Source organism: Gavia stellata, chromosome 6, assembly GCF_030936135.1.
Source record: "Gavia stellata isolate bGavSte3 chromosome 6, bGavSte3.hap2, whole genome shotgun sequence".
Lineage (NCBI taxonomy): Eukaryota > Metazoa > Chordata > Aves > Gaviiformes > Gaviidae > Gavia > Gavia stellata.
In genome coordinates this window covers 54076035-54101880 of record NC_082599.1, presented here as the reverse complement: position 1 = coordinate 54101880, position 25846 = coordinate 54076035, and the positions used below count along the sequence as shown (strand labels likewise).

Here is a 25846-nt window from a genome sequence, read left to right as displayed (position 1 = left end):
ATGCTGCTCTGACCCCATTATTCAACCTGCTGGCCTGTGATAAAGCTCAGGAGCAGTCTTCGTATCTCCAGTGCTTCTGCAGACTTTTCCATCCTGGTCTCCATTTCTAAATTTCTATTTTGCTGCCTGCAAGCTCTCCCTGCCGTAGTTACTTCTGGTGTGCCGTCCCCCAGTGCTGCCAGCCCCACGTATCAGTGGCAGAAGTGGCTCGTGGAATGGTGGGGTTCGGCTCCCCCCATGCCGCTTTCCACAGGGACAGCGGCTGGCGCTGCGGGGCAGAGGATTTTGTAGCGTAGGTTGGATATGCACTTCAGGTGAGAGCAGTGGTGACTGCACGGCTGCACCACCTTCATGCTTTCTCGACCAGGCTAATCCTTGAACTGAAAACTTCAGTTTAATATGCACATCTGTACACGCAGATTAGCCCAGGGTCATTAGCTTTCTTACAGAGAAAACATTTTACATTAAAGAACATAATTGGTGAGCAAATACGCAAGGTATTTTGCAGTTGTTAGTTTCCAACCCGGCCCTTGATTCTGCACAGTGCTGAAGACTCCAGACCCATCTGGTAAAACATGCACGTGGATATTTAACAGCACAGCTCGTTCCATCTTGAGTGTCCAGCACATGTGTAAACTCTTTCTCGGACTGGGACCAATATGCCAGTATGGCTTGGGCTTCTGCAACTTGAGGATACTAAAATGTGTTGAACAGGCTCTGCTATTCATCAGGGTTTGCAGTGGGCAGTAAGTGAGACTGTGCTACAAGATTAGCTTGGTGGTTTTCAGGGTGGGACTTCAAAATGCATAAGAGGAGTATAGGGCTTCATGTTCCTCTTTTGATGTGTTGGCCTGCGTGTATGAGAGCTCACACAGAACTTTATTAATATGCTGAAAACCTGAACACTTCTTTATTATTTGAAACCGCTTCACAGGGGCTTTGCTACTTAAAAAAATATGATTCAGATGTATACTTTGTACCTTTCAATATTTGTCAAAGATTAAATTATCACAGCCAGCTCTTAGACTACTGATCGACTCTTTTAAAAACATACCTGCTTCAGCTTAGGTAAGTGAAATGGCCACAGCATCTCCAGATTTCTTCTGTATTGCTCTGTACTTAGCCTGGAAAAATGTCCGAGTACTGCAAATCCTGAAGTGTAAGTCTTCTGTTGTTTAAGATCTTAACTGGAGGCAGTTAACACATTTGTAAATGATCTCTGTATATCAGGTTTTCTTTAAATTTTGTGTTGAATACAAAATGATTTTGTGGGTATTTTAAGTTCCTCAGCACTTCGGAGCTGTGACCCTCAAGTTTTCTTATACACTGGGCTCAAAGGTTTACTGGTGTGGGGCTGATAACTTGCCTTTATTTTCAGAAGGGCATAAAATGTAGCCCAAAGCAGTTCAGGACAGTGCACAGCAGAGAATGACTTAGAGTAGCTGCTGAGGTAGGGCGTGGAAAAAGAATGGTGCCATGGGCATCGTTTGACTGATTGTAGTTTGTGCTTGGTGACTTTATATATCTGTGTTTCAAAGTCTCTGGCAGGACTCCTGTTGGTTTCATGGGCTCTTTGATCAAGCCTATTTTGAATAAAATAGACTAGGAAAAACCCCTCAGAGCAGTAAATGGAAAACGGGCATTTTTCCTTCTGAAAACGGGGTATGTGTTGCTTTTAAAACAATTTTCTTCAGAAACGCTTTGCCTCTCCAAAGAATTAATTTTTAATTGAAACAATGTTGCATTAATAAATTAACTCTTTTAAACAAATATTTTATTTCCACTTAATATGTCTTTTCTAGCTTTGCTTTTCTGGTGAGATATTTTATTCTTTTCTTTGTGTTCCTTTTTGGTTTTCCCTTTTGCAAAGTAGCAGAAAACAGTGAAAGAGTGGGAAGAAAACCAGTAGGAACATGTAATAAAAAATGTGAAAATTAATTTTATGGGTTTTTTTCCAAACAGCTCAATGAAACTTCGTTTTGCACAAAAAAAATGCTTGCCAATCCTGCGCACAGGCAAACCAACCTATTTTCTGTTAACAAAGCTGTCATACAACACACAGAGACATATAAAGCCAAACCCTGTGGGACTCCAAAATGTCCCCACTCAGAGATTTACCACTGACACAGAAGAGCCTGATGGCTTTTAGCGTATGTGCATGTTGATCCCTTCTGTCATGAAAGCGAAAAACATATAAAGAAGGAGTAGCTCTGCCAATGTCAGTGCATCCATGCTGAGCTGCATTGGCTGAAGAGCTCTCCCAGGGGTTTTGGTTAATGGATGAGGATAGCACAGCCAGGCTGGATGATGAACATTTCCAGCTCTTCTCTTAGCGTCTCTCTTCCCTCTTCCCCCTCCAGTGCATGGGTGGCTGAGCAGCTCCGGAATGGACAGCAGAATAGCCACTGACATCCATTTTTAAGTAAATTGTCACTGATTTTGGTTTGTCTTGAGCGGTCATAGTTCATGAGGAGTTTGGCCAGTCATGCACCAGGAGCAGACATCTGAGGCAGGGGTTGCTTCCAGCCCTCCCAGGGCACGATCCCTCTTGTCAGTCCCAGGTCTCAGCTCTACCTCTTTTGTTAACCCAGGGGAGAGGATGGGTTGCGTTTGGGATGCTGCTCTGTGATCCTCACCAGCAGCCTCCTGCAGGGTGATTGCGTTCAGCCTAACTGACGTGCTTCGGTCTTTTCCTCTAGATTGCAGTTTTGGAGGAAATACGTACAACAGCTCTATGAAATGGCACCTCCCTAGCAATCCCTGTGTTACGTACCAGTGCCAGGTAAGAATATTATCAGCATTGTGGTAATTGAGTCATGAGCTTTTCCCATGAAATTCTGAGCCTTTTTTATGCAATCCAAATAACCTGAAGTATTTTATACCCAAAGCACAATACAGAATTTGCATTTAAAGTAGTTTAAATCCACTCAGATGTGGCCAGCCATAACCAAACATTCAGGATAGGTTTTATGTGACTTGACTGCCTAAACGTTGCTGAAGGAGAGGTACGCGGCCCTGACATTTCCTGCTGTCTTGGCCTTGAAATAAGTCCTCATTTTTCAGCACGCTGAGCCTTTTCTAAGATACAAATCATTGTTTTAGTAATTGGACATTTTTGTGTCTATGTGTCCATGGGTTTTACCTGGGATGTTCTTTAAGAGAAACCCACAACCAGATTTTCTTTTCCTGGGCTCCTGTGCTGTTAACACAGTGGTATTTTTGGTAGACTACCTATCTGCAACCTATCTCATTTGCAAGATTGTCCATTTTCAGGCACAAAACAAGTAATTATGTAGGTAATTTTAGTTTCTGTCTGTGAATAGATCTGCAATTTTTGCTGATAATTTGATCCAGTTTTAATAATAACACTCAGGCACCAACTAAGAATCGCAACTGTTGGAAAGAGGAGAGATGAATGAGTACCAAAAGCTTCTACAAATAGGAGAAAAAGGGTTTCAAGATTTTTCTCTTTTTCTGTGATACTTGTGCTCTACGAAACCCACCCATGATTTTAAAGACAAGTGTGCTGAAGAGAAAGACGTTGGAGCAGCAGTATTCTGTATCCTTGCACTTAATGAAAAGATACTCCCAGCTTGAATTTAGATACTCTGATTACTACTAGCTCCATGAAACGAGCAATTCTTTATTGCCTGTTTCAGTGTCTAAACGCAAAACTGGATGATCCTGTTTACCGTAGACCCACACATTTAAAAAACAGGTTTCCCTTGCTTCCAAATGCAAAGCTGCAAGCAGCAAAAGAAGTAGCAGCCTTTTGTGCACAGATCCTCACACCCAGATTTCTTCAGGAGGACTCTTGACTTCTGGAACAAGTAGTACAGGAAATGTTAATTTACTAATACTTATCAGGCAAAGCATCAAAGATAAGCGTCTCCCCTCTTCAGAACAAGATGCTGTTATCTGCTTTCTAAGTTTTTTCCTCCGAGGGGAGAGGGATGAGAATGCCTTGTGTCTGGCCTGTTTTCACCCGGGCTGCATGGCAGATTACTGAGGCTAAGGATTCCTGATAAAGCAGGATTCCTTTTCCCAAGAAGGTGCTTGGTTTCTTACCTGACGCATTTTAAGGGAAATCCTGCGTCTGGAGTCAGGGAGACTCAAGTGGATCTTTTGACTGTGGATTAACCTGAATCCTGCTAGCAGGCAGCAGGTACAGAAAAAAAAGAGGTTTTGAAATCCAGTGCTCCGCAGCATGTGCTCTGCTTTAATTGTACCACTAGTAATTGCAGATTTTTGCTTGTTAAAGCAACCACAACGCTAACAATGAACATGTCTGATCTGCTTCTTTTTCAGGAAGGAGTGATAGTAGAGTCAGAGGTACAGTGTGTTGTTCATTGCAAAAACCCTTCCAAACTCATGGGAGTGTGTTGTCCTGTGTGTCCAGGTGAGTTTTCACGGGAAGATGCTGTTCCACATGTGCAACTGTATTTCTAATGATAACCAATGTTACCTGGGAGGTTGCCTCTAACTTCTCCGTTATACCTGACTAGTTACTGAAAAGTGGGCCAGTGGCTCGTGATGGACTAAACGACAAAACAGCAAGCTTAATCTTTTTTAGTAGAGGATGTGCAGACTCGAGGATGCATAGGCAATATAGCCTGTGGCAATAGCCACATATGTATTTACGGTGTTCTTCAGAGGGTCTGTCAGCTGGGTTTGCCTGACTGATGACTGGGATTTTGTTAGGAGGGGAAGTATAAGAGTAATCCTAAAAAAGGAGACTCACCTTTTGAAGGGGAGTGGGTTGCCTTTGTGAAGCACGGTGGCAGATTAACCTGGTTTTATAGGCTAATTTAATTTTAACAGAGGTTTTGTAGGTAAGCACTGCTCCCGTTGTGATATAGTGGGTTTATTATGTTCTAATTTGTCATAATTTCTGCCAACATCTAATATAAACTCAGGGAGTAAGTACGAGTAGTAAAAAGTGAACAGCTTAGAGAAGTGTTTCAAAGCCACTTTTAATGGAAGACCTGACTTAGCCTTAATTTCATTGGTGCAAATTTAGCAGCTGTAGAAGGATGCTTTCTTTCCCCCAAAAGATATTTGGGGGTTCTCAAGGCCTTTGTAAAGGCTTCTGGAGTGATTTGTATCAGAGAGGATGGTACCATTTACTTTTCTTATTGTCCTATATTAGCCCTATCCTGGGCTAAAGTTATTCAAATGCTGTTTTCCAGGTTGTGTATTTGAAGGGAGACATTACAATGAAGGAGAAGAATTTAGGCCTGAAGGAAATAAATGTACCAAGTGCTCTTGTATTGTAAGTATTTGCCTTTTGGCATTGTATCTCCCTGTATGAACTTCAAAAGGCATGTTATTATTGCCATAACAAAGCAAAAAAATATAAGGAATTCAACACTATTATGCATTTTTCTCTTGGAGTTCAAGTTTCTATTGAAGGTTTTACTGCACTAATACATTATAACACTCGTATTCTCTGTTTATTGTCTTTTTTGTGACCTCACGCTGTGCGCAGATAGAGCAGGATATTTGGGAGACGCTCTATGTGTTAAATTAGTGATGGGGGGTTTTTTTGTGATGAGATCATGCAGGAGGAGACAGAAGGCTTTTTGGGTTTCATCTATTGATCAACATTTATTAGATGTTTCCTTAAACTGATCTTTCGCAAGGATTTGTTTCAGCTGTACGTGGCAAGGGCCTTTGCTCTGAATTACGGGTGAAAGGATAAGGGTAGCCTCCTTAGGCTGTCCCAGGTGGATTTTGGCTTGACGCTTAATGAAAAGGTCATATCCTGGATTTTATCCTTCACTAGCAACAGTATAGAAAGGAAGTAATAATTGCATCCTTTGGGTAATGAGCACAGGCTTCTCTTTCACTTCCATTATGTTAAAAGATAATGCTGTATGAGTTGGGGCAGATAACTTTGACCGCATTGGTGTGATCTGAGAGACCAGTAAAATGCAAAGTTCAAATCACTGCTTTTGTTGCAATCTATGGGCTGGTTATCAGCAGAAAATGCAAGACCGGGGAACTTTACATTTCAGTAGAATGCCAAGAGTTTTGTCAGTACCAGACACAGCCCTCCTACATCATGGAAAAAAAAATAAAAAAGGGAGGAGAGAAGGACAGAATTAAAAAATTAGTATGTTTTTATACATAGACAGACACACACATTTAATGAAGCTGCTGCAGAGAACTTGGACGGTTTTGCAGGAAAAAATCCTGGTAATCTGCAAAATTAATTTACACTAAATCATCACTGCTACTGTGGAGAATTAGGCTGCTTAGATGGTTTGGGGTTGTTGGGGTTTTTTTCAAGTTTTAATCCTGTAATAATGAAAATATGCCGTCACACAAGTCATGGTGATATGCGCCCTGGGCTCCTGCTCTGCTGAACGCCTCCTGTCCCAGGCTGAGGAACATTGCTCCCTCTGTGGGTCCCTCTCTCACTTTGGCTTCAGCTGTAAAGCTGTAAAGCACTCTGGCTTTCCTTAGTCATGTTCCTCAGGGGAAGGCAGGTCTAAATGGGTGAGAAGTCTGTGGAGACATGCTTGAGTCTTTACGGGCTGTGCTTTGCTCTTTCCTCAGTACTGTACAGATATTGCCTATTGCCCAGTTGTTGGCATGCCAATAGCTCCTTGATAAACTTTCCTTTGTTCCCTAAATAGCAAAAGCAACTGTGCCGAGAAGTGCGTGCGTGCGTGTGTGTGTATAGGGTCAGACCTGAGGGTCTTTCCTTGACAGTTACCAGTCCCAGGTACGTTAGAGAAGGAAACACATCAACTGCTGATGGTAAGAGATTTAAAGCCTCAAGCAAGAGGCTTAACAATCCCTTCCAAGAAAGGCAGTCTGACAGTTTTAGATGTTAATGACATCTGTATAAAATGTCCAGCTCTAATTCTGAATCTTACCGACAGCAAAAGAAATGCTATCTGTGTGTAAGCCACACCTGATCTTCCTTCCCTCTCTCTGCAACGCCTTTTTTTACTGCCTCTTGCCCGTTTCCTTCAGAAAGCAAATAACGGGGGCATCCTCAGGGCTGTGATAGTCATTTGCTGCCTGCTTTACATCCATTCTCTTTGGGGAACGGGTCCCCTGTGAATCTCTTATCTAAGTAGTTGGTGGATGTCTTCTTTAAAGATACCTATCTAGTCATGCGATGTGATGGCAACAGGCTTGTGTGTGATGTGCTGTAATTTATGCAGGCTTTAATAGATGAAAGGTAGCTTCTCACCCCAAATTAGGTTTTTCTGGGATTTGAGATTGAAACTGTTTAGCGAGTCTCTTGCGGAAACTTGGCAGAGGAAGTGGCACAAATGGTTGCCAAGGTATTTTGGAAGGGGTGGTGGTGTAAGGATTCAAGACACCTTCACTTCAGGGTGAATTCTGCATTTTACTTGGGAGCAAGCTTTTCTAACAGTGGATTATTCTGGGCTCCGTAGGCCATCGCTGTCCCGGGGGTAGGTCAGGCTGGGACTGCAGGCGGCATTGAACAGGAAGAAAGTAAGGAGGGATGGCTGGGTTTTGTTTTCCCAGAGAGGTGTAGGGCTGTCCCGCACTCACTAAATGTATTAAAATGAGGAATTACTTACGAAAAAGGAATTTTACAGTTGCAAAATGATGCACTTAAAGATAAGCTTTAAAGATGATGCATTTAAAGATAAGTCAGCAGGCCTGGACTGTAGGGACCAGGCTTTGGAAAGCTCTTTGGTAGTTCAAGTTTGTGGTATTTTCAGCTCAAAGTGGCACCTACTAGATACTGTTGAGCTCCTAAAGAATGCAAAATGGTTGTTAAGATGTTTTTTTGTTGTTAGTTTTCACATGTATTGCTTGTGCAAACGAGGACAAAGTGGGGATCTTGGGAGCTGGGGGTCCCTGTCTCCAGAGCAGACTGGCCGATTGCGGGGCTCCCCTTGTGCTCCTTGGCCCCGAAGGGTAGGGAACGCAACGGCACGGCCACGTGTGGGCAATTCGCTCCGTCCTTACCCGCTGTGTGCTCAACTCGTTAATATGGTTTCTGTTTAACAACACTTGTGGTTCTAGTTATTGTCTACTGAAAACCAGACCAAACCCACCAAACTCATTTCATGTAGGTCCCCAGAACAACCCATTAGCTAATAACTTTTGGGTTGCTACCAAACCAGGCCGCGCTCGCGGCGGCGAGGCGGAGATGAAAGGCCCTGTATTCCATTACGGCTCTCCTGAGCGAGCTGCTCCTTGGGGCGACTAAGATTTCTTGCCGAAAATGAAAATGTATCGCCTCTCACTCAATGCATATTGCCTGTCAGGAACGAACAAGCTGGCTTTTAATGACCTGGTTTCTCTGGGGAGAGGCTTTTGTGTAAGAAAGGTGGAGGGGATAATGGGGATCTCCTCGCACCCCGGCTGAAACCCAGCTGTCTCGCAATAATTCATCTGTCTGGCCTGTTCCTGCTTTTCGTGATAGGCCAGCGGCCTGTTCTAGCGAAACCTTGGATATTTTCCCTACCATAAGCACCTACTTAAATGAAGGACTGGTTGCTTTAATCAAGTGTTATTTCTCAGATACTACTTCTATGACGTCGAGAGTGTGTTTCTGCTTGCACAGTGACAGCACTTGGCTTACATGTTTCCTTTCCTACAGCCTGCATTAAAATATTCAGACTGTGATTATCTTAAATGTTTTCATTTTATCTTTTGATGTAGCACGTTTGGGAAAAAAAAAAAAAAATAGCGGAGGGGGAATGCTGGAGAGCCAGGGTGGGAGGAGAGGACGTTTGGCAGGAAAGTGACCTTGCGTGAGAGCGGTAACCATGGAGGAGCTTATCTTTAAATGGTAGTATCCAAACTTATAACTAGCCCCTTTTGACTCGCACCGCTGTTACCCAGACCATGGGCGCTGCGCGTTTCGGCATGCGAGGCATGCGGCGGTACGAGGCACCGCCACGCTGAGAGTGCGCAGCACTATGGAGACGCCGCAGCCCAGGACCCGTCTTCCTCCGCACCCCCGCGGGGAGAAGGGGAGCGGACCTGCTCGGGAAACAGTTGGAGGCTGGATTACAGCATTGCTGGGATGGCCGGGAGCGGGAAGGGTCGCGCCGTCTGTCCTGCAGGGAGGCATGTCGTGGGGACGACCATTGGCAGGGCAGTCATGCACGTTTTGTCCCCAAGCAGCATCGTTTTGCTCCTTAGCCGCTCTTCTAAAACCATTTGAAGCAAGTGAAACCCAAACAGCTGGAAGCAGAGCACGGGGGTTTGGGGCCCTTGGAGAGCTGAATTTAAAAGCATCCTCAGCTCAATCTGCTTTGCATAATTGGGGGCTTTTGCGCTGCTGCTCAGGCGTGCTCAGAGGGACTCAAGGCACACACAGCTCCTGGTCTGCAGGTGTACGCGTGGGTCTGTGCAGGAAATGTCTTGTCACTTACGTTCCTGAGTGCTAGGGTGCAAAAAATGCATAATGAAAGTTTTGCACAAAGAGAAGGAAATCGCACCGAGGAAATCTGTTCCTAAATCAATGAGTAACAGGCGTTGCAACTGTGATAAGTAATGAGGAACTACATATGTTAGTGTTTTGGACAGCGAGGGTGGAATTCATCTTGTCTAGCTCCAGCTATTCAGAAATAATGTGTCTGGTCTGAGCTACTTATCTGGGCTCCTCTGCAGTTAATGGAGAGAGTGAGTTGTGGGATGGATTACTCTCTGCAGATGCCTATCTTCCTCCACTAACTATGGCAGGAGGAGGGGAGCCTACCAGGCTCCCTGGCCTCTGAGATGGCTGAAGATAGCTGAGGTGGATCCTGCCCCTGCAGTCAGCTGGGTGATAAAGCACCCTGATACTGCTTTAACAGCTTGGCTTTAACAGATACTGGGAGCTGCTGAAATAGGTTCCCACCACAAAGTACTGCGGTGGAGGTACTCAGTCTACTGGGAAACTCGGGGAAACACACAATGAAATGTATCCTCAGTGAAGGCTGGTAGCAGAAGCTATGTCCAAATTCGAATTTCCATCCTCAGTGCAGTGCCAAACACTGATCTTCGCAAATTTCCATGTACTCCAGCTGCTTTGATTCAGCTCCAAACTCCAGCAGACACTGTCTGCCACCACTTTGGGGGCTAAGAACGTAGACAAAGAGTTGTAGTCAGGGGTGGAAAAGCAAAGAGTTGGTCTTTTGGTAGGAGAAATGTTCACTTTCTCAAACTTAGTGACATAAGTAGAAGCGTTTGGCTTACAGGTGGGTGCAAATGGAGAGCGGTAGGTGTTCAGAAATGGGATATGGAGGGATGCTCACCGTGTCTCCCTGGGAACCCCCCATAAGTTTGCAGATTTTTTGCAAGGCTAGAAAGTTTGGTTTTCTGACTAGCCTAATCAAAACACAATCTTCCAGGTAGGTGAAGAAGTATGGCTGTGCAGGTAGGTGTGGAAGAGCAAGGACTCGGTATGTGCTGAACTTCAACAAGAAAAATAATGCAGCATAGAGACATAGACAGTGTCCTGTTATTTATTCTTTCTTTATCTGATTTACTTCAGACTTCAAAAAGTGTACCCACTTCCACGGGGATTGTACACTACACGTGCCATGTCTGCAATATTAAATTCCTTTAATTTTGGAAATAGCAAAGTTAAAAAAAATCGTTTGGATATTAAAAAAAAAAAGGTTAGAAAACAATGCGAGATTTTTTTCTTTTCTGTCATTGATATGCATGGCCATTTTTAATCTTTCTTTTTATTTCTCTCAAAAAATGCATCTGAGAAAAAGTTTAAAATAATTTTAATAAAAGTCATGGAGTAAAGTTAAAAATAAACTTAATCACAGTTTTTCTGAAATACAAGTAAACTCTGGAATAGCAATGCAAGTGAGCATAATTCGGTATAATTACTCAGTGTAAATTATTTGTATCCATAAGCACTTCAAATCTCAGACTTTAGAAAATATCTTTCTGTGGCAAGGTCTCATTTCCTCCCTCTGGATATTTGCATTTCATCCTACATTTCTCCTGCCTGCAGAGCTTCCTAGCTCACCTAGTCCAAGTGTGTTCCCAGCTCAGGCTGCAGAAACCCTTTGTCATACTTTTAATTTTGGTGAGGATCGAAGGAGTCTTTCTGTGCAGCGAGAGACTGTGCCCGGTTTGGGCACACTTCTAGGGGAGCAGAGGTATTGAGCAGCTTTCCGAAGATCTAGGTGACTCTTTAAGGATCAGAATCCTGGAACATGCAGCATCTTTCTCATGCCCCTTCCTCCCTCAGAGCCCTTTGGTAAAATTCACCGTCCGTGCTTCAGCGTGGTCCGTGCTGCTCTGGCTGTGCAGTCAGAGGGGTTACCTCCAGCTGTTCTTCTCCCTTCTCCATCGTTTTACACAGGTAGCCCTACCCATTTGTTGTTATTTCTGAGATGGCATCTATGGCCACCAGTCAAAGATGAGTGCCCACTGTGCTTTATAGCATAAGGGCTTGTATTCCTGTCCCTGAGAGAAGAGGGTGTGGAAGAAGAATGTGAAGAAAGATAAAAGGGTGATTTGGCAGAGTTCTGTGGGGAATTTTTCCAGCTGGAAAAAAAGGATGGAAATGCTAAGGAGTTGGAGGAAGGAGCTCTGCCTTTAAAAGGCTCTTTTTTAGACAGAGACTGTCTTTCCAGTTTGATCATCCAAGGTGGTATTGCGATAATTAATGAATTAAGTGATACTAGAAGCCAGGAAAGACTTAAAACTTCCTGGGTACCTGAAGGGTCTAAGTAAATGCTGATTAACAACCCCCCCCAACTGTGCATTGTACGAACAACTTCTTGCAGTACAGAGAAAAAGTGTCCAGGACTTATAATTTAAAATAAAGGAATGCACAGAGCAGGATGGATTTTGCACTCCTAAAGCATAGAAAGAAAAAAATAATGCAGGTTGACCAGTTTTAAATGGTGATGAACAAGGCTTATACCTTGACTGTAGGTTGCTATAGTTCTTGAGAGCAAAGGAACAGAGCTTATGCTGTCAGGTGTCTGTCCCCTGTCTCATTAAACTTTTCCTAATTAACTGAGGCTGAGATTGATTGTTCTTATTGACAAAGAAGAATTAAGTACACAGAGCTTTAACAATAAGGGAGAGCTGTTAACAGGCCGCCTCTGATGAGGGGACTACTTTTTAATGGCATTGGGCTGCAATGAAGACTGCAAAGATTTCTGCTATAACTCACTCATTGCAAAGGCAAGGACCTATCTTGGAGGGAAAGCAAAGCAGTAAGATAGCAGAAAACAAAGAACGTGGTTAAAGTAAGCAAACAAACAAACAAACAAGAACATGCTGGCCAGCAGGGAATGAAAGGATTGCACGTGGTTTCAGAAGTGCCCCGTGAAGACAAAGGTTTTATGTGCAACGGCTGCAGCACTTCTTGTAAGTAGCTTCAAATGGGAATGCATGTGGCATCTCGTGGGAACGCTTGTGTGCAGAATTGATTTGGGTCTAAAAGATTCCCACAAGTTGTGGTAGGAAGCAGTAAAAGCAATAGCTTGTCAATTAACAGAGCCTTTGTTTGCCAAACATTTTATGAAGAGTCCAAGACCCTTCTGGCTGGTGTTACAATGAAGGAAAGGCTGACAAGAGTAGGATTGCTTGGCTTTCATGTTTGTCACCCTTTCAGTTTAAATAAACTTGGATGGCACAGGTTTGGGGGTTGTTATCGGATAACAATAGTTAATGATTTTAAACTTGCACACAGCCCTCTGTGTCCTGAGACAAGATGTCTTAGTATGCACGATACTGCTAAATTAATTTACACAAGAGGGCTTAATTAACGGTGTAACACCTACTTGTTTTCCTTTGTCTGATTTTCAAAAGTGCAAAAAAAAAAAAAGATTGGAGGCAATACATTGCTACATGTGGGGTTTTGGGTTCTAGTTTTTTCCTCTCTCTCAAGTCTGACCTCTGCATCACTTTGAATACCGTATTTTTTTACTTAATCGTGCTGTAGCCATCGACTTTGTTCATATTTAATGTCTTTTGTAGAAGACATTAAGTGAAACCTGGGATCATTAAGTTTGAATCACTGTTGAGATCTAGTGTGATTGCCAAGTTACATCTTGACTTGCTATCAGTCTGCCTAAATTCTCCTTGCTTTTTCCACTGCCTCCTACAGCATTGCTTTTGTTTTCTGGCCTGGAAGCATTTTATGTTGATAAGGGAGCAAGTTTCCAATCCTTCCTGATAAACTATTCTCCAGCTGGGCTATGTGATAAATTAATGTTTCTTACAACAAACCATTCATATAGAAAGACTCCTTGGACTCCATCAACTTTTTAAATGTTAATGAACATATTTATTACTTTTGTTGCCTTATTTAACGATGAGAGACAAACACATTGGATAGTCAAGGGGAGGAAAATGATATCCAGCAAATTATTGTCAAGACTGTGACAGGCTGTAACTTTTTTATACAACTCATCCTCTTAGGCTGAGAGCAGAATAGGCAGAATAATTCATTGGCTGTCAAAATAGACATGGGAAACAGAAAAGAAAAAAAAAAGTTCTTTGAGACATGACAGTGATTTACTTATTCTGCCTTTAACGTGTCAGAAATAAAATTTGACTGGGAGACAAACTATCATAACATCTTTGGCACTCTGCTGTGGGTACGCCAGTCTGAAGGAAAGATGCAGAAATCCTTGCGTGCAGCTCAGGGTTAGAGTCAGCAGTGGGACGTAGGCCCCCAGCTTCCACCATAGGTGCTTAAATACGAAAGGTGAGTCCTTAAAAACGCTTTCTAACTCTAGTGATAGAAATTGCCTAGATGTCTTAACTTTCTTCCAGGAAGTCTCGCTCCCACGGTACCTAAAATTCTGTCCCAAACATGACTAGAACACCATTAAATTTGACAATCCCAAGCTTCATTGAAAACCGGAGAAGTTTTCAGCTCTCTGCCAGAAGCTTTGTAATGAAGTATTGAGATTTTCTACAGAAAGCAGATGGGGGGGGGAGGGGGGGGGGGGGCGGCGTTGTTTTTTTTTTAAACTGGAGTTTAGTGGCATTATTCAATATTTTGTGCTAAAATCATTGAAATGGAAATTTCTTTATCTCCCCTACTTGGGTGTCAGAGCCAATGCAATTGAAAATGCAATGTCCAGATTTCCAGCAGGCTCAGATCTGATGTTTGAGGCGTCTGAGCCCAAAAGGATTTGAGTAGCTTGCATGCATTGTGTGGTTTCTTTTCCCTTCTTTCTTTTCTTTCTCCAGAACACAGCACCAGGAGTTTTCTGAGAGTAGGACAGAAGCTAATGTGCTCTTGCCAATAGTATCTTACTTCACAGGAAAAAACAGAGCTGTCCTCAGCTCTGAGAGCATGACAATGAGAAGAGACTTGTTCCTTTTAACATCCTCTGCCTTGCACCCAAATATTCAGCATGCCGAACAAAAATTTGAAAATGAGACAATGTATGTGAAAATAATTAATTCCAAGAAGTCCAAGGATTTTTTTTAGTTTTCAGTGCTCAGTCTGTTCTCTGCCCCCTCTCCTAGTTGCAGCATAACTTTCCTTCTCCTGGATGTAGCTGAATAGCAATTCTTCCTAGCAATCTCAGTTGCTGATGCACTATTTATTCTTCCAGCAGACAGCTGAACTGCCCTGCTCTCCGTCTTTTGAGGTCAGTTTTTTTTTAATTCCCCAAGGTTCCTGCAATTACCATTCCTCCTCCATCTAGGTTTTTTAGTGCTGCACTTAAGCAAGTATGGGTATGTACACGTCTGGGATCATGCAGGGAGGGAAAATCCTATGTTTAATATATCTTCTACTATCCATTGCTCTTTGTAGTTGACATGCACATGTAAAATCTCTTATCAGTCGTACTTGCACAGCATCTGCTACTATGACTTTGTCTTTTTGACTGTGAACCTGATTCTAACACAGTGAGCATTTTATAAAGCAACTAAATGGGAATAGGACCCATAAAAGTTGACACCTGGTGGAAGCCAAGCCAGGGAGGCATTTTCTTTCCCCGTGGTGTTGTTACATTCCTCGTGGTCAGCAGTAATAGCTCTGCCTCCTGAAGTATGGGCTGTGGGGTTTTACACCGTGTTCAAATGGGCATTGCTTGAAGCTTTAGCATTTATGGTGTTTGGAGGACACATTCTTGCTTCTTGAGTGTTCAGTGCAGCAGAGGTAACAGCAAGCAATTATATAAAATGAGTAAGTTGCAGGCTAATATGAGGGCCGAGGGAGAAGAAACATGCTTGTACATCAACAGAAATATCGTCAACCTGTGTAGCACATTTGCTGTTGTTCCCCTGAGACTGTTTTTGCAGTATTTCTCTGAGTCAGATAGGAGACTAAAGAGGATACTATTAATACATCTAATGACCAAAAGTACTTTTTGCAGTTTTCATAATGAGTGCCTGTGTTTCTATTTCTAAATATCTTATCTGTCTGCCTCATTGCTGTCTGTCTCTGGGAAATCCTTTATCTCAGACTTTCTTCAAACTTACGGAAAGAGAAGGTGGCAAAGTTCCCAAAGTAGACTTGGATTTTGCTTGCTTGTTCCCTGATACTGCTCTTCAGACTTTAGTGAGTAGGCTGGTACACTCTGATGGTTGGACTTGATGATCTTACAGGTCTCAACCTTAGTGATTCTGATTAGAATAAATTTTTGATTGCTGTCTGATTTGTCATGTAGGGCAATGGGTTTCAAACAGAGAGGATGTTCCCTTCTCAGGATGTGACAATGTTTTGCAGAGGGCAGCCAAGTCATGCTTAGGGAATAATTTTTTCCTTCATGATGTAGTGGTTGCAAAACAATGTGTAAAGCACACGGTGCTCCAAGGGGAGCAAGCCGGGCTCAAATTCACTGGGACCCTGGAGCTGCTGCAGCGAGGGAAGGTGCCAGCTTGCCCACGAAAACCCAGGGGTATCCAGATGGTAGAGATAAAACCCTGCAATTTCCAGCTCCCCACAAATTCCTTCATCTCTCCTTCATTTTGAACTCTATCTTTTTCTAAATACTTATGTTTATTAAAGTGGGGAAGCACGCATAAGATGTGTCCTGTAGGTGGGCAGATGAAAGCAAAGGCAAAAAAAGAATTCATAATTCCTGGTGTACAGGATTCATGCAGTATTTGTGCTCTTGCAAGCAAAGTAAACCAGTCATACTGGGAGTAGGAGCTTTAAGTGAGTATCACAAAAATAATTTGTAAAATCTCATTTGAAATTCATACCAGCTTTTAGCAGATGGAAGAATTTCTCCTAGGGATGACACTTGCCCATGGAAGGAAAGCTAAAATAAAATGTAGCATACCACGCATGCCCAGTCAGAATAGTCTAAAATATAATATCTAGAATGCCAACAAGCGTATTTGTGGTTCAACTACAGAATAAATAAAAAATTAATATTATTATTTAGAAATTATTTAAGCACACAGTCTCTGGGTAGTGTATAATATTGAATGTATTAAACTCCGCTTCCCCATATCCCTAATGCTGAACAGTAATTTGGATAAAATTTAGTCTTCTATAATAGCTTGCAAAATTACTGGTTTAATAAATCAGAATCAAAATGTTGAAAATGTGTAGGAGTGTGACAATTTGTCTCCAACAGCCGGAACACCAGAATGAGGACGTGTCAGCCCTGTGAGATATTATCAAGATGTTTCTGTCCAGTCTGTTGACAGAAATGAATTTTTTTTTTTTTTTTTTTTTTTTTTTGAGGACTCAGGATTTCAACATTTCAGTGCAGAAAGGAAAGCCATGAAAAGAAACAGGATGGAAATTTTCAAACATAGTAGCTTATGATTGTGCTTTTAGTTTTGGCTTTCGGTTCCAAAATCTAAATGGCCTCAAATAAGACAGTGCTGAATACCACTACCTCACACTTGAGTGAGAAAGCCTTAACAGCACTGGCTTTGAAACCCTGGCCCTGGGGAAGAAGTTTGTTCTAGCCCTTTTACACCCGATTTCATTTAGACTCGATGTCTCCTCCTTTCATCTGAATTAAACAATGCTGAACTTAAAAGGTTACCAATATGAAAATTAATGTGGTTTTCTATGATAAAATTGAGATAACTTTGTTCGTAAAAATGGAATCTGGGGGCTGGGTTGGGTGGTTTAAAAACGAGAAATGAATTATGTCCACTGCGTAACTTCATCACCTATGGCTAGAGCGCTGTCAAAACAGCAGACTGCTGTCTTTGGATATCGCCGTGTGCTATCTCTAAACTTTGCAAAACAAAGTTGTTTTTCACGCAGTCCCACGCGACCCATGACTTCCTGGTGTAATTAGGTTCATTTCAGTGGTGTTAACTCAGGGATAGGTTGAGCCCTGCGTTTGCAACTTACTGTTTTGCTACTCAAGAGCAAACACTGGCAAACTTTACAGTAACATCTTGCGTCATGGCTTGGAGGCCGAATGGAAAAATTCGTCTGAACGGATTGTTTTGCCATATTGCAAAAAAGCAATATGATGGGGGGGGGCGGGGGGAGAGACGGCTTTTTTCCTTTTTAAACGGGAAGATCCCCAGTGAAACGGAAAAAGCTGAGTGTGTGTGGGTACCTCTATACGCACAAGTGTGCGTGAGCGCGTATTTGTGTTTTGTGTGCGTGCTGGTGGGCGCGTGGGTACGAGCGGGTTTGCGGGAGTGCGTGTATTTGCGTGCATGAGTGCTTATGTGCTTGTGTGTGCTCGCTTGTGCCCGCGGGTGCACGCTTACGCGTGCGTGTCTCTCGATGTCCCTGTCTGCGTGGCTCCCCCTGCGTGTCCCCCCGTGTCCCCACGCGACCCCTCCCGTGGCTGCGTGCGCGCCCCCGCCCCGCCGCGGGGCGGCGCTGCCTGGCGCGGCCCAGCCGGGCAGGCGGGAGCTCCGCGCTGTTGCCCAGCGCCACCTGGCGGCGGCGGCGAGGAGCGCTCCTGAGGGCGGCGGGGCGGAGGGGGGGGGGCGGGGGTGAGGGTGGCCGGGTCCGGCGTCACGGCCCTTTTTAAGTGGTCACCTTAAAAACGGTATGGAAACAGTTTTGTCATTGCAGATTTTTTTAAAAAAGACCTGGAGCCATAGAGTGAGAAGGCAGTCAGAGAGCTAAAACTTCTTCAGGGAAGAATGAGTTGTTAAAATGGCTGACCTCAAGGTGGGGGTTTGGCAGGGTTACCTCAGCAGCGCCTCGGTGGGCTCAGCCCTGGTCAGGCCTTATGAGGACGCATGTCGCGCACAAGACCCATTGTCAAAAAGCAGGCGGGCAAGTGGCAGGGGAAACAGCCGCCAAATTATCCCCTGGCCCTGGTGCAGCCCCTCACGGGGCGATGTTGGGCTGCGTGGGGCGTGCGGAGGTTCAGCCTCACCTGCCACCGAGCCTGGCCGAAGGGTGTTTGCTTGCCTGTTCCCAGTGGCATGTGGGGCTGCAGAAAGTGAAATCTAGTTCGGAGCGATACAAAAGGAGAAGTTACCCCAAGTGCTGATAACTGTAGAGTAGAAAGGCGCCTGCAAGTGCTACAAGTGGCCTGATGGGCTGTCCCTGAGTTCAGAACCTCCTAAGCAGAGAAGTGGCCAAAAACTAAATGGACAATTAATCTTAATAACATACGTTTAACAAGAACCATATTCGGAGATTCCATCAGCTCCGTTTCTGCATACAGTAAAACCCCAATCTAAATATAATTTCCTAGAACCTGAAAGTACTTGACTTTTTTTTGTGTTAAAGCTGACTTCCTAGCTGGTGGTGTTACTTGTGTGATGCCTTTTAATAGTGCTCCTGTCCTCTGTTTTTGCCTCTCCCCATAATAATTTCTCTGGTAATGAAACTTGTGTCAGCATGGTAAAACTGTTGGATTTGATTTCTGGTGACAGTGCAGTTTTTGAAATAAACTTTTGCATATACAGATTGATAAAAAATTTGCAATACTGGAATGACAGGCATGACTTATATGGCTTTTGTGTTTCAGCCTCATTAAAACGATAAGAGAATACAAAGGAAAGAAATCTAAACAGTTGTGCTCCACTGGGGGGTTAAAAAAGGCAGTATCGAGTTGGAGTCCAGTCAGCTGCAAGTGCTAAGTTTGTGTTGTTATTTATTATCAGAATGAAGATAAATGAAATCACCAGTCATTAGCTCACAATGTGTAAAGAGCTCTGAAATGTCTTTGTACACACAGCAGACTCCCAAGAGGCTGCTGCAGCCAGCACTGCTCAATGCAGCCTCTCTGCCTCCTTGCAGCAGTTAACAGGATGCAGTGGCTTTGCTGCAGGGTTATCCCCGCTCGACTTACCTTCTTTTCAGCTAATTTGATGTGTAAGGCATGCCCACGCAGTGATGCAAGTTGACAACAGCATGGGACGAGTGGGTTACCGAGTAGGGTGCTTTGCTCAGGAGGTGGTGGCTGGTCGGTAGCCACGGTCCTGTGTGGGTTAGCTAGTCAGTGTTCATATCGCCACTGAAGTCAGCACGTAGGGGACAAATTCAAGCTGCAACTTTAAACTTGCTAACACTTACCTTTTTGCAAGGCTGGGAAGGAAGTAAAGGACTGGAGATGTTTGTAACCACTCTGGTAGACAGAAAATACGTTCTCGGGTGATGGGCCTTCCTCTTTCAGACCTAAGGGGCAGCAAGGCCAGCAGGTATCTACTCCCCTTGTTCTTTTAGGCTAGCTAGCAGGAGGATCCACCCCATGAAGTAAATAATTAGGAGGGCCTGTGAAAAGTACTATAGTAATTTAGAAGGAGAAGAAATCTATGCCCTAGTAATTCCCATTCACATTTTATTTCCCTCATCTCTGAAGGGAAGGGCCTGGGGATGGTGTAGTAGACATGTAGAATAAAATGTAGACATTTTATTCCTTTTTTTTCCTTTCATTTCTCTCCTTTCCCCTCTAGCAGAGAATGACTTGCTAATCCTGGGAAGAAGATACGCGCCTGAGTTTCTGTTGGGGCAACCCTGGCTGCTGTGTGCTTGACTTCTCACAGGGAGACAAGAGGGTTGTTTTCTTTGAGTCGTCACTGATTCACTCACAATTGACCATTTAAAAAGAAATATCTTGGACTACTTAACCAGTGCCTTCGTGTTCACTAGGGCTTTTATGGATGGCTTTTCATTTTGCATGTTCTTGCACTAACCTGTTCAAGTGCTTTGTATATCTGAATCCTCTGATTGTTCAGACATAAGGATCTGCAGACTGTGGCAGAAGAAAGGTTCATCTGGGCAAGTGGCTTGTCTCCAGCAGTGGCTATAAGGAGATGTTAATCTAATATTCCTCCTAATACAATGTGTAAAGTTTTAGCACTATTTTTTTCAGAAGACTGTAAGAGATGCTGAGGCCAGGACTGTGCTAATTAAAAATTATAGCAGAAATATAAATTATAAAACCTTGGGGAGGACAGACTGACTTAGTCCCTGCAGCGTTACGTAGAGCCCCATCACACAGTTACAAGCAGTCAGAGGGACCAAGGAGTTTTAGCTTGGATCTAGTTAGAAGAAGTGTCACAGCTTTTGCTCTAGGCCTTCCTGCTCCTCTGAGAGGGCACAGTGGAAGGCGGAGGGGTGGAGGCTGGTGCCATCTCAGGCAGCAGAAGCTACGGAGTCTGTCTTCAGGATGCAGAGAGGGACTGGCTTAATTTGGCAGAAGTGGAAGGTGCCTGAGATGTTGGGGCAGCTGAAGGGGGATCAGTTGTTATTTACTAAAAGCTTTATCATGCATTTGGGTTATTTTTTTGTATCTTTACTCCACTACTGCTAGTCTGTGCTTTTAAGGAAACACGTTCTTTTAACCTTTGTTTTCTCTTGCTGACAAGGCTGGTTCTGAGTGATGTGGCACATGTTTACTGTACAGTGGGGGATCCTTTAACTGGGATAATGGGATGCTCTCAGCAAGTGCCAGCTCTCCAATGAGCTACTGCAGGGTAGCCAGAGCATGGCAGTGTTTACCTCCACAGCACCTTCTTGGGTCACTTACAGGGATGGCTTTCCAAAAACTAGGAGAGGAAGAAATGTCTTCCAGTGACTAGCAATAACTGAGGAAACTCTGGCATATGGCAGGCTTTGAAAAGCACTTACGGTTTTAAGGAGAGAATGTGACATACAGATGTTGGGCTAGCATTAAATAGCTACAAATGAAAACTGGACAAACATGACAAGTTCTGGGAGTTTGCATCCTGTGAGCAGAGCATTGCCTTATGTTGAAGGAAATGTCCTAGCAGATACGCCAGTCGCATGAGGAACAGGATTAAAAATTATACCTGAATTTTCTTGAGTTGAACTATGGATGGTGGAACACATTACTTGTAGCTGTTAAAAATGGGATAAATATTTTCGTGTTACTTCAGTGATAGCCCTAATGAAGAAGAATTTTAGGAAGTAGGGAAAGGTCCATATGACTTCAACTACAGCTATATCCCTGGACTGGTAACACCTTCTCTGGAGAAAATGGGCATGTGGCCAACCAAGCTTAAGTATGAGCTCACCTTCCACTGGGACTGCCTGTCCTGTGTTCTTGAAAAGCATCTGTACGCAGGGCTTATTCGCAGTGCTCTTTCCTTAGTTGTGGCTTGTCCTGTTGGAGACAGAAGAGGAAGCTTGATCTGGCTTCACACCTTATCCTTTCTCCCCACATGAAGGCAGGCAAAGAGCCAGCAGGAGAGCAGTGAAATACATTTCATGCTGGAACACTTAATCTCTATGCATTTTCCCAGGAAGCGTGGCTTTTCCCTTTTCTTGCACAGTATTTTCGTGATACTAAATGTTGTCCATTAATCTGATATCCTTGAGAACTGTCAAAAATAGAACACTCATGTGAGTTGCAGGATTTATTTACCTTTCCCTAAAACACAGAAAATTCTCAAAACACGGGAAATTTATTAGAAGAACAAATCATTATACTGAGGAATTTGGTAAAAGCATGGTTACTTTTTTCCCTGCTGCTTCCCCTGCAATACAGACCATCAGGAGCAATAGCAGAGATGTATTTCACCGAGCATGGAAAAAAACAGAGCACAAATGTGTTTATCTTTCTCTGTTGGTAGAAAGCTCATCATCTCTGTGTAATTTGCAATAGTGGACAGGGAATTAGAGATGCCCTGAGCTACACTGTACTGAGCTGGAGGGGAGGCAGAACAGGCAGGAGTCAAACAGGCAGAAGTGCGTTCACTTGGGAAGCTGAACAGGATTTGATAGAAGTAGTAGTGAAGCAGCCAGAGAGAGAAGTGGCTTCTTGTGTTCTCAGGCAGGAATTCCCTCTCCAGACACAGTTCTTTGAAAACTTTGTTGGCTAGTAAGAGCAAGACAGTCTCTTGTTGATGTCATGAGAATAGGAGAGTCTAAAGACATCACCAGTAGGAATGTGTGAGTTGGAGTAAAATAAGAATTGATTGCACCTTGGAGTGAAATAAACTACTGTGAGAGACAGGCAGCGTTAGCGGTGATTTCATGCTGGGTGAAGCCAGCAGTGCCTGGGAGGCATGAGAACAGGATATTTCCAGACCAGAAAGATTCCTGATAAACGCTGGGTGGTAAGCGTTTCCCTCCTGCCTGACACTGCTCTTGCTGTAGCAACGCTGTAATGCGGTTTGCATTCTCGGGCAGGATTGGCATGAGACTTAAGTTCTGCTCCGGGGCTCTGAATTTCCTAAATCTGGAGTTCTCCGTGTCTTAACAAATGTCCTTCGACTGTGGTAGCATTTCCTTCTGCATGATGCATGGGTCAGTGCAGATGGGGTGTACATGACAGTGTTAGCTTGGTCTAAGAGGCTTGCCAAATCCTCAACGGTGCTTCAGAGCGGGCCCCAGACAGTTCATAAACAATGGCTTTGCCTGCGTATGGGAGAGCTGCTTGACAACTTATTTAATTACTGGGTGGAAAAAAGTTTAAACACTGAGAACTGAACCATGTGTCATGTTCTTTAGGGAAGAAAGTAGTCTAAGGGAATCGCATCATTATTATCCAACATATATGTAGTACTGATCATGCTAAAAAGTCATGGAGAATATTCTCCTCTCCTCCTGCTGTTCCCTCTCAGTTTTACTGTGGCTCATTTACACTAAAACTTGCAATAAAAAAGTTAGGTGTGCTTGACGCTGCAGTATACTCAAGTTAGCTCTGATATCCAAAGCAATCTAGCCAGGGCAACATAGACTATTGCATGGGCTAATTTACACTGTAGACAAACTTAACCACAGACAAGGTGCTTTCTTAGTGAGGGAGCAGATACTTGTATTGTCTGCAGATGAGCCTGTGGGAGAGAGCATTTTCCTTTGCGAAAGGAGACCTGGGCAACAGACAGATGTTCACTTTGCCGGCAGCTGTGCTGGTTAAGACGTTACCATCCCCAGATGTTTGATATTCCCATCTTGCATATGTTCCTGTCTCCTGAGCTCCGTCAGTGGAAGGGAGCCAGGAATGGCTTGCTAAATGGGCTTCAGGCAAAGTCAGCTGCATAAGCTCAAGCCGCTGATATAGGTGGCTTGAGATAACCTGACTGCCTTTGCCTGAAGCTCATGCAACCCTTCTTGGCAAACCTCTGAGTATGGGATAGCCTCCAGTTGGCAATGCTGAGATCTGGAAGGCCACCATCAGCTGGTGGTCTTAAGAGTCACAACTGCTGCCCTTATTCATGCTTATCCCTTCCCTTGTGTTGGTCAGGAATGAGGTAAATGTCATTTTAAACCATCTTTATGTTCCTTACATTTTTGAATTGCTGGAGGCCTTGTTCAGGTAATGAATCTCACTCAGGGCTTCTCTAACTTATTCCCTGTTTCTTAGGCCCCTCTGTAAGATTAAAATTAGATTCTTGTTTGTTCCTTACTTCCAGCACTCAAAGCAAATCTGGCTTGGAAACCCTAAGCTGGCCCAGCACTGAGTGTGGAGGACCTTATTGTAGCGATGGGGCCTTGGAGGGGCTGGTTTTGCTTGCAGTGTTTGATGTTGTGAATTCTGCACCCAAGTGACACGTGGTTCAGACTCGCCTATGCTCAGCCTCCCCTCGAGCAGAGTGGGTAGCTGCCTCCTGGAAAAGACTGGGCAGAAGGTTACCAGATTCTGGTTCATCGCCATAGGCATTTGGAGGTTCCCAGCAAAAATCTTCTGTATACAGGGAAAGCGTTTTTCTAATTAAACTTACAAATTTCAGCCACCTCCTGTGGTGGCTGTGTAGCCATCTTGCCTAATTCGGCTCCTGGGGAACAGGCAGCTGAGTGAAAGAAAACAGAAGTCTGGTGTGGCATCACGGTGGGGGGACTCAGCTGGGGCTGGCTCGCGGACCTGTGCGCGGCTCAGTTCCCAACCAAGGAAAGCTCTCCAGGAACCCACCAGCGAGAGCCCCAGTGTGATATCGCTGCAAGACACACCGCTGCTGCAGGTCGCTTGGGCTCACTGCTGTATGAACAGGTTCATAGGGTCTGTAGTGCAACTGCATGGTGGGGAAGACAAGCCAAGCAAGGGGATTGGATCTGTGACATGAGATAAAAATGGCAATTTACAGAAGAAAAATATTTCCGTGAAAAACATAAGTGCCCAAAGATGAGGAGGGGGAGAGAAAAGGCTCAGATACCGAGAGAGGGAAAAGGATAGAATCACAGCATTGTAGTTGGGGTCAAAATCATGTCATCTTGATGAATCTCAGCTTTTAAGTGTCCACGCAGTGCTAGCACAGCCCTGTGTTCTTGCTCAGGAGGTTGTTCTTTACCAGCAGATGTGACCTGTGTGAGCTTTGCGTTGCTCCTGTGTTTCTGTGAGCTGTGCTCTCAGGACTGTGTAAGGAAGGCAAAATTTCTCCTTCCACGTCTGCAGTGGTAAGGGGTCTTTATGGCCTTTGGATTTCCAAGAGGGATCAGAAAAATGACAGGGTTCATTAGAAATTCTTTTTTCAACTAAGAGAAAAGCGGCAAGGATGAACCAGAGAGGAATTTTTGCCAGTGCCAGAGATTCCTAACAAGGAAGTGCCACACAGGCTATTCTGCAACAGATTCCCAACAGCGTGTCTCAATTCAACTCTTTTCATTTTTAAATTTCAAGTCCGAATAAACATTATTTAAAGAAGATTTAACTTGGGGTTTTCTATCCTTTCCATTCCATTTATTTCACTTCCATCTGATGAAATGCTCCATATAAAAGAATTATATTTTAAACAGTCTTGGTGGAATAGAAACATGGAGAAGTGGAAGTTGCAGGTTTCTTTTTGAGCATTACTGGTGGGAGCAAGAAAAAGGAGGAACTGCTGGTTTTCCTTTGAAATTTCACCAGAGAAATGTTGCTTTAAAAATATGTTAACTGTTAATTTTATGGTGCTCTTGGTTCTTCTGATTTTTGATGGAGAGGGACTTCAGTAATTCTCTTCAACATATACTGCAGGCAAAATTTCTTCTTTGTTGTGCTGCATTTAAAAATAGCTGCAAATACTGGATTTCTGTTTCATTATTTGTCACTCTAATACCACTCTGAAACCCTGTTTGTAATTAAAAAGTTTCACTCTGAGGAAAAAAAAAAAAGTGCTTTTTCTCTCTCTCTCTCTCTCTTTTAATGAATTTGCAAATGGGACAAACGCATAGTGCAATCTGCAAAGAATTTACACCAAAATAGAAGAATCCCTCTTTATGAGTGTCTGACATCTGTACAGGTTTTTTCCTCCCTCCCTCTCTTTCACTCTTTTAGGAACAAAGAGTGAGTAATTACTTCAGAAAAAAAAAAAATCCATTAAAATAACTTCTGTCAAATTCAGCTTTGGTATAAGGAGCTCCTATTTCACTGTGTTCAAATTACCTTTACTAGAGTGGCATTACCTTATGTTGTGTGTGAATTTGTCCATAAAACCTTACCTGACTACTCTGGAAAGCTCCTGGACCTGAAATCCTTGCATTAGGAAATAACCTGTCCATGGTTTCACTTACACAGAGTCCATTGTACCTACATAAGAGTTCTGGTGCTCTTGAAAATCTGAGTTAAATTTTTTGAGCTTT

The 25846-nt window shown here is 43.6% G+C and overlaps 1 protein-coding gene across 1 annotated transcript in view; it reads left to right on the top strand.

Annotated features, from left to right (window-relative positions):
• Positions 1 to 25846, top strand: part of BMPER (BMP binding endothelial regulator) — a 145368-nt gene that overhangs the window by 32706 nt on the left and 86816 nt on the right. The window contains exons 4-6 of the mRNA XM_059818979.1: positions 2700 to 2782; positions 4309 to 4399; positions 5190 to 5272. Of these exons, the coding sequence (XP_059674962.1) occupies positions 2700 to 2782; positions 4309 to 4399; positions 5190 to 5272 (257 nt within the window). The remainder of the gene's footprint in view (positions 1 to 2699; positions 2783 to 4308; positions 4400 to 5189; positions 5273 to 25846) is intronic.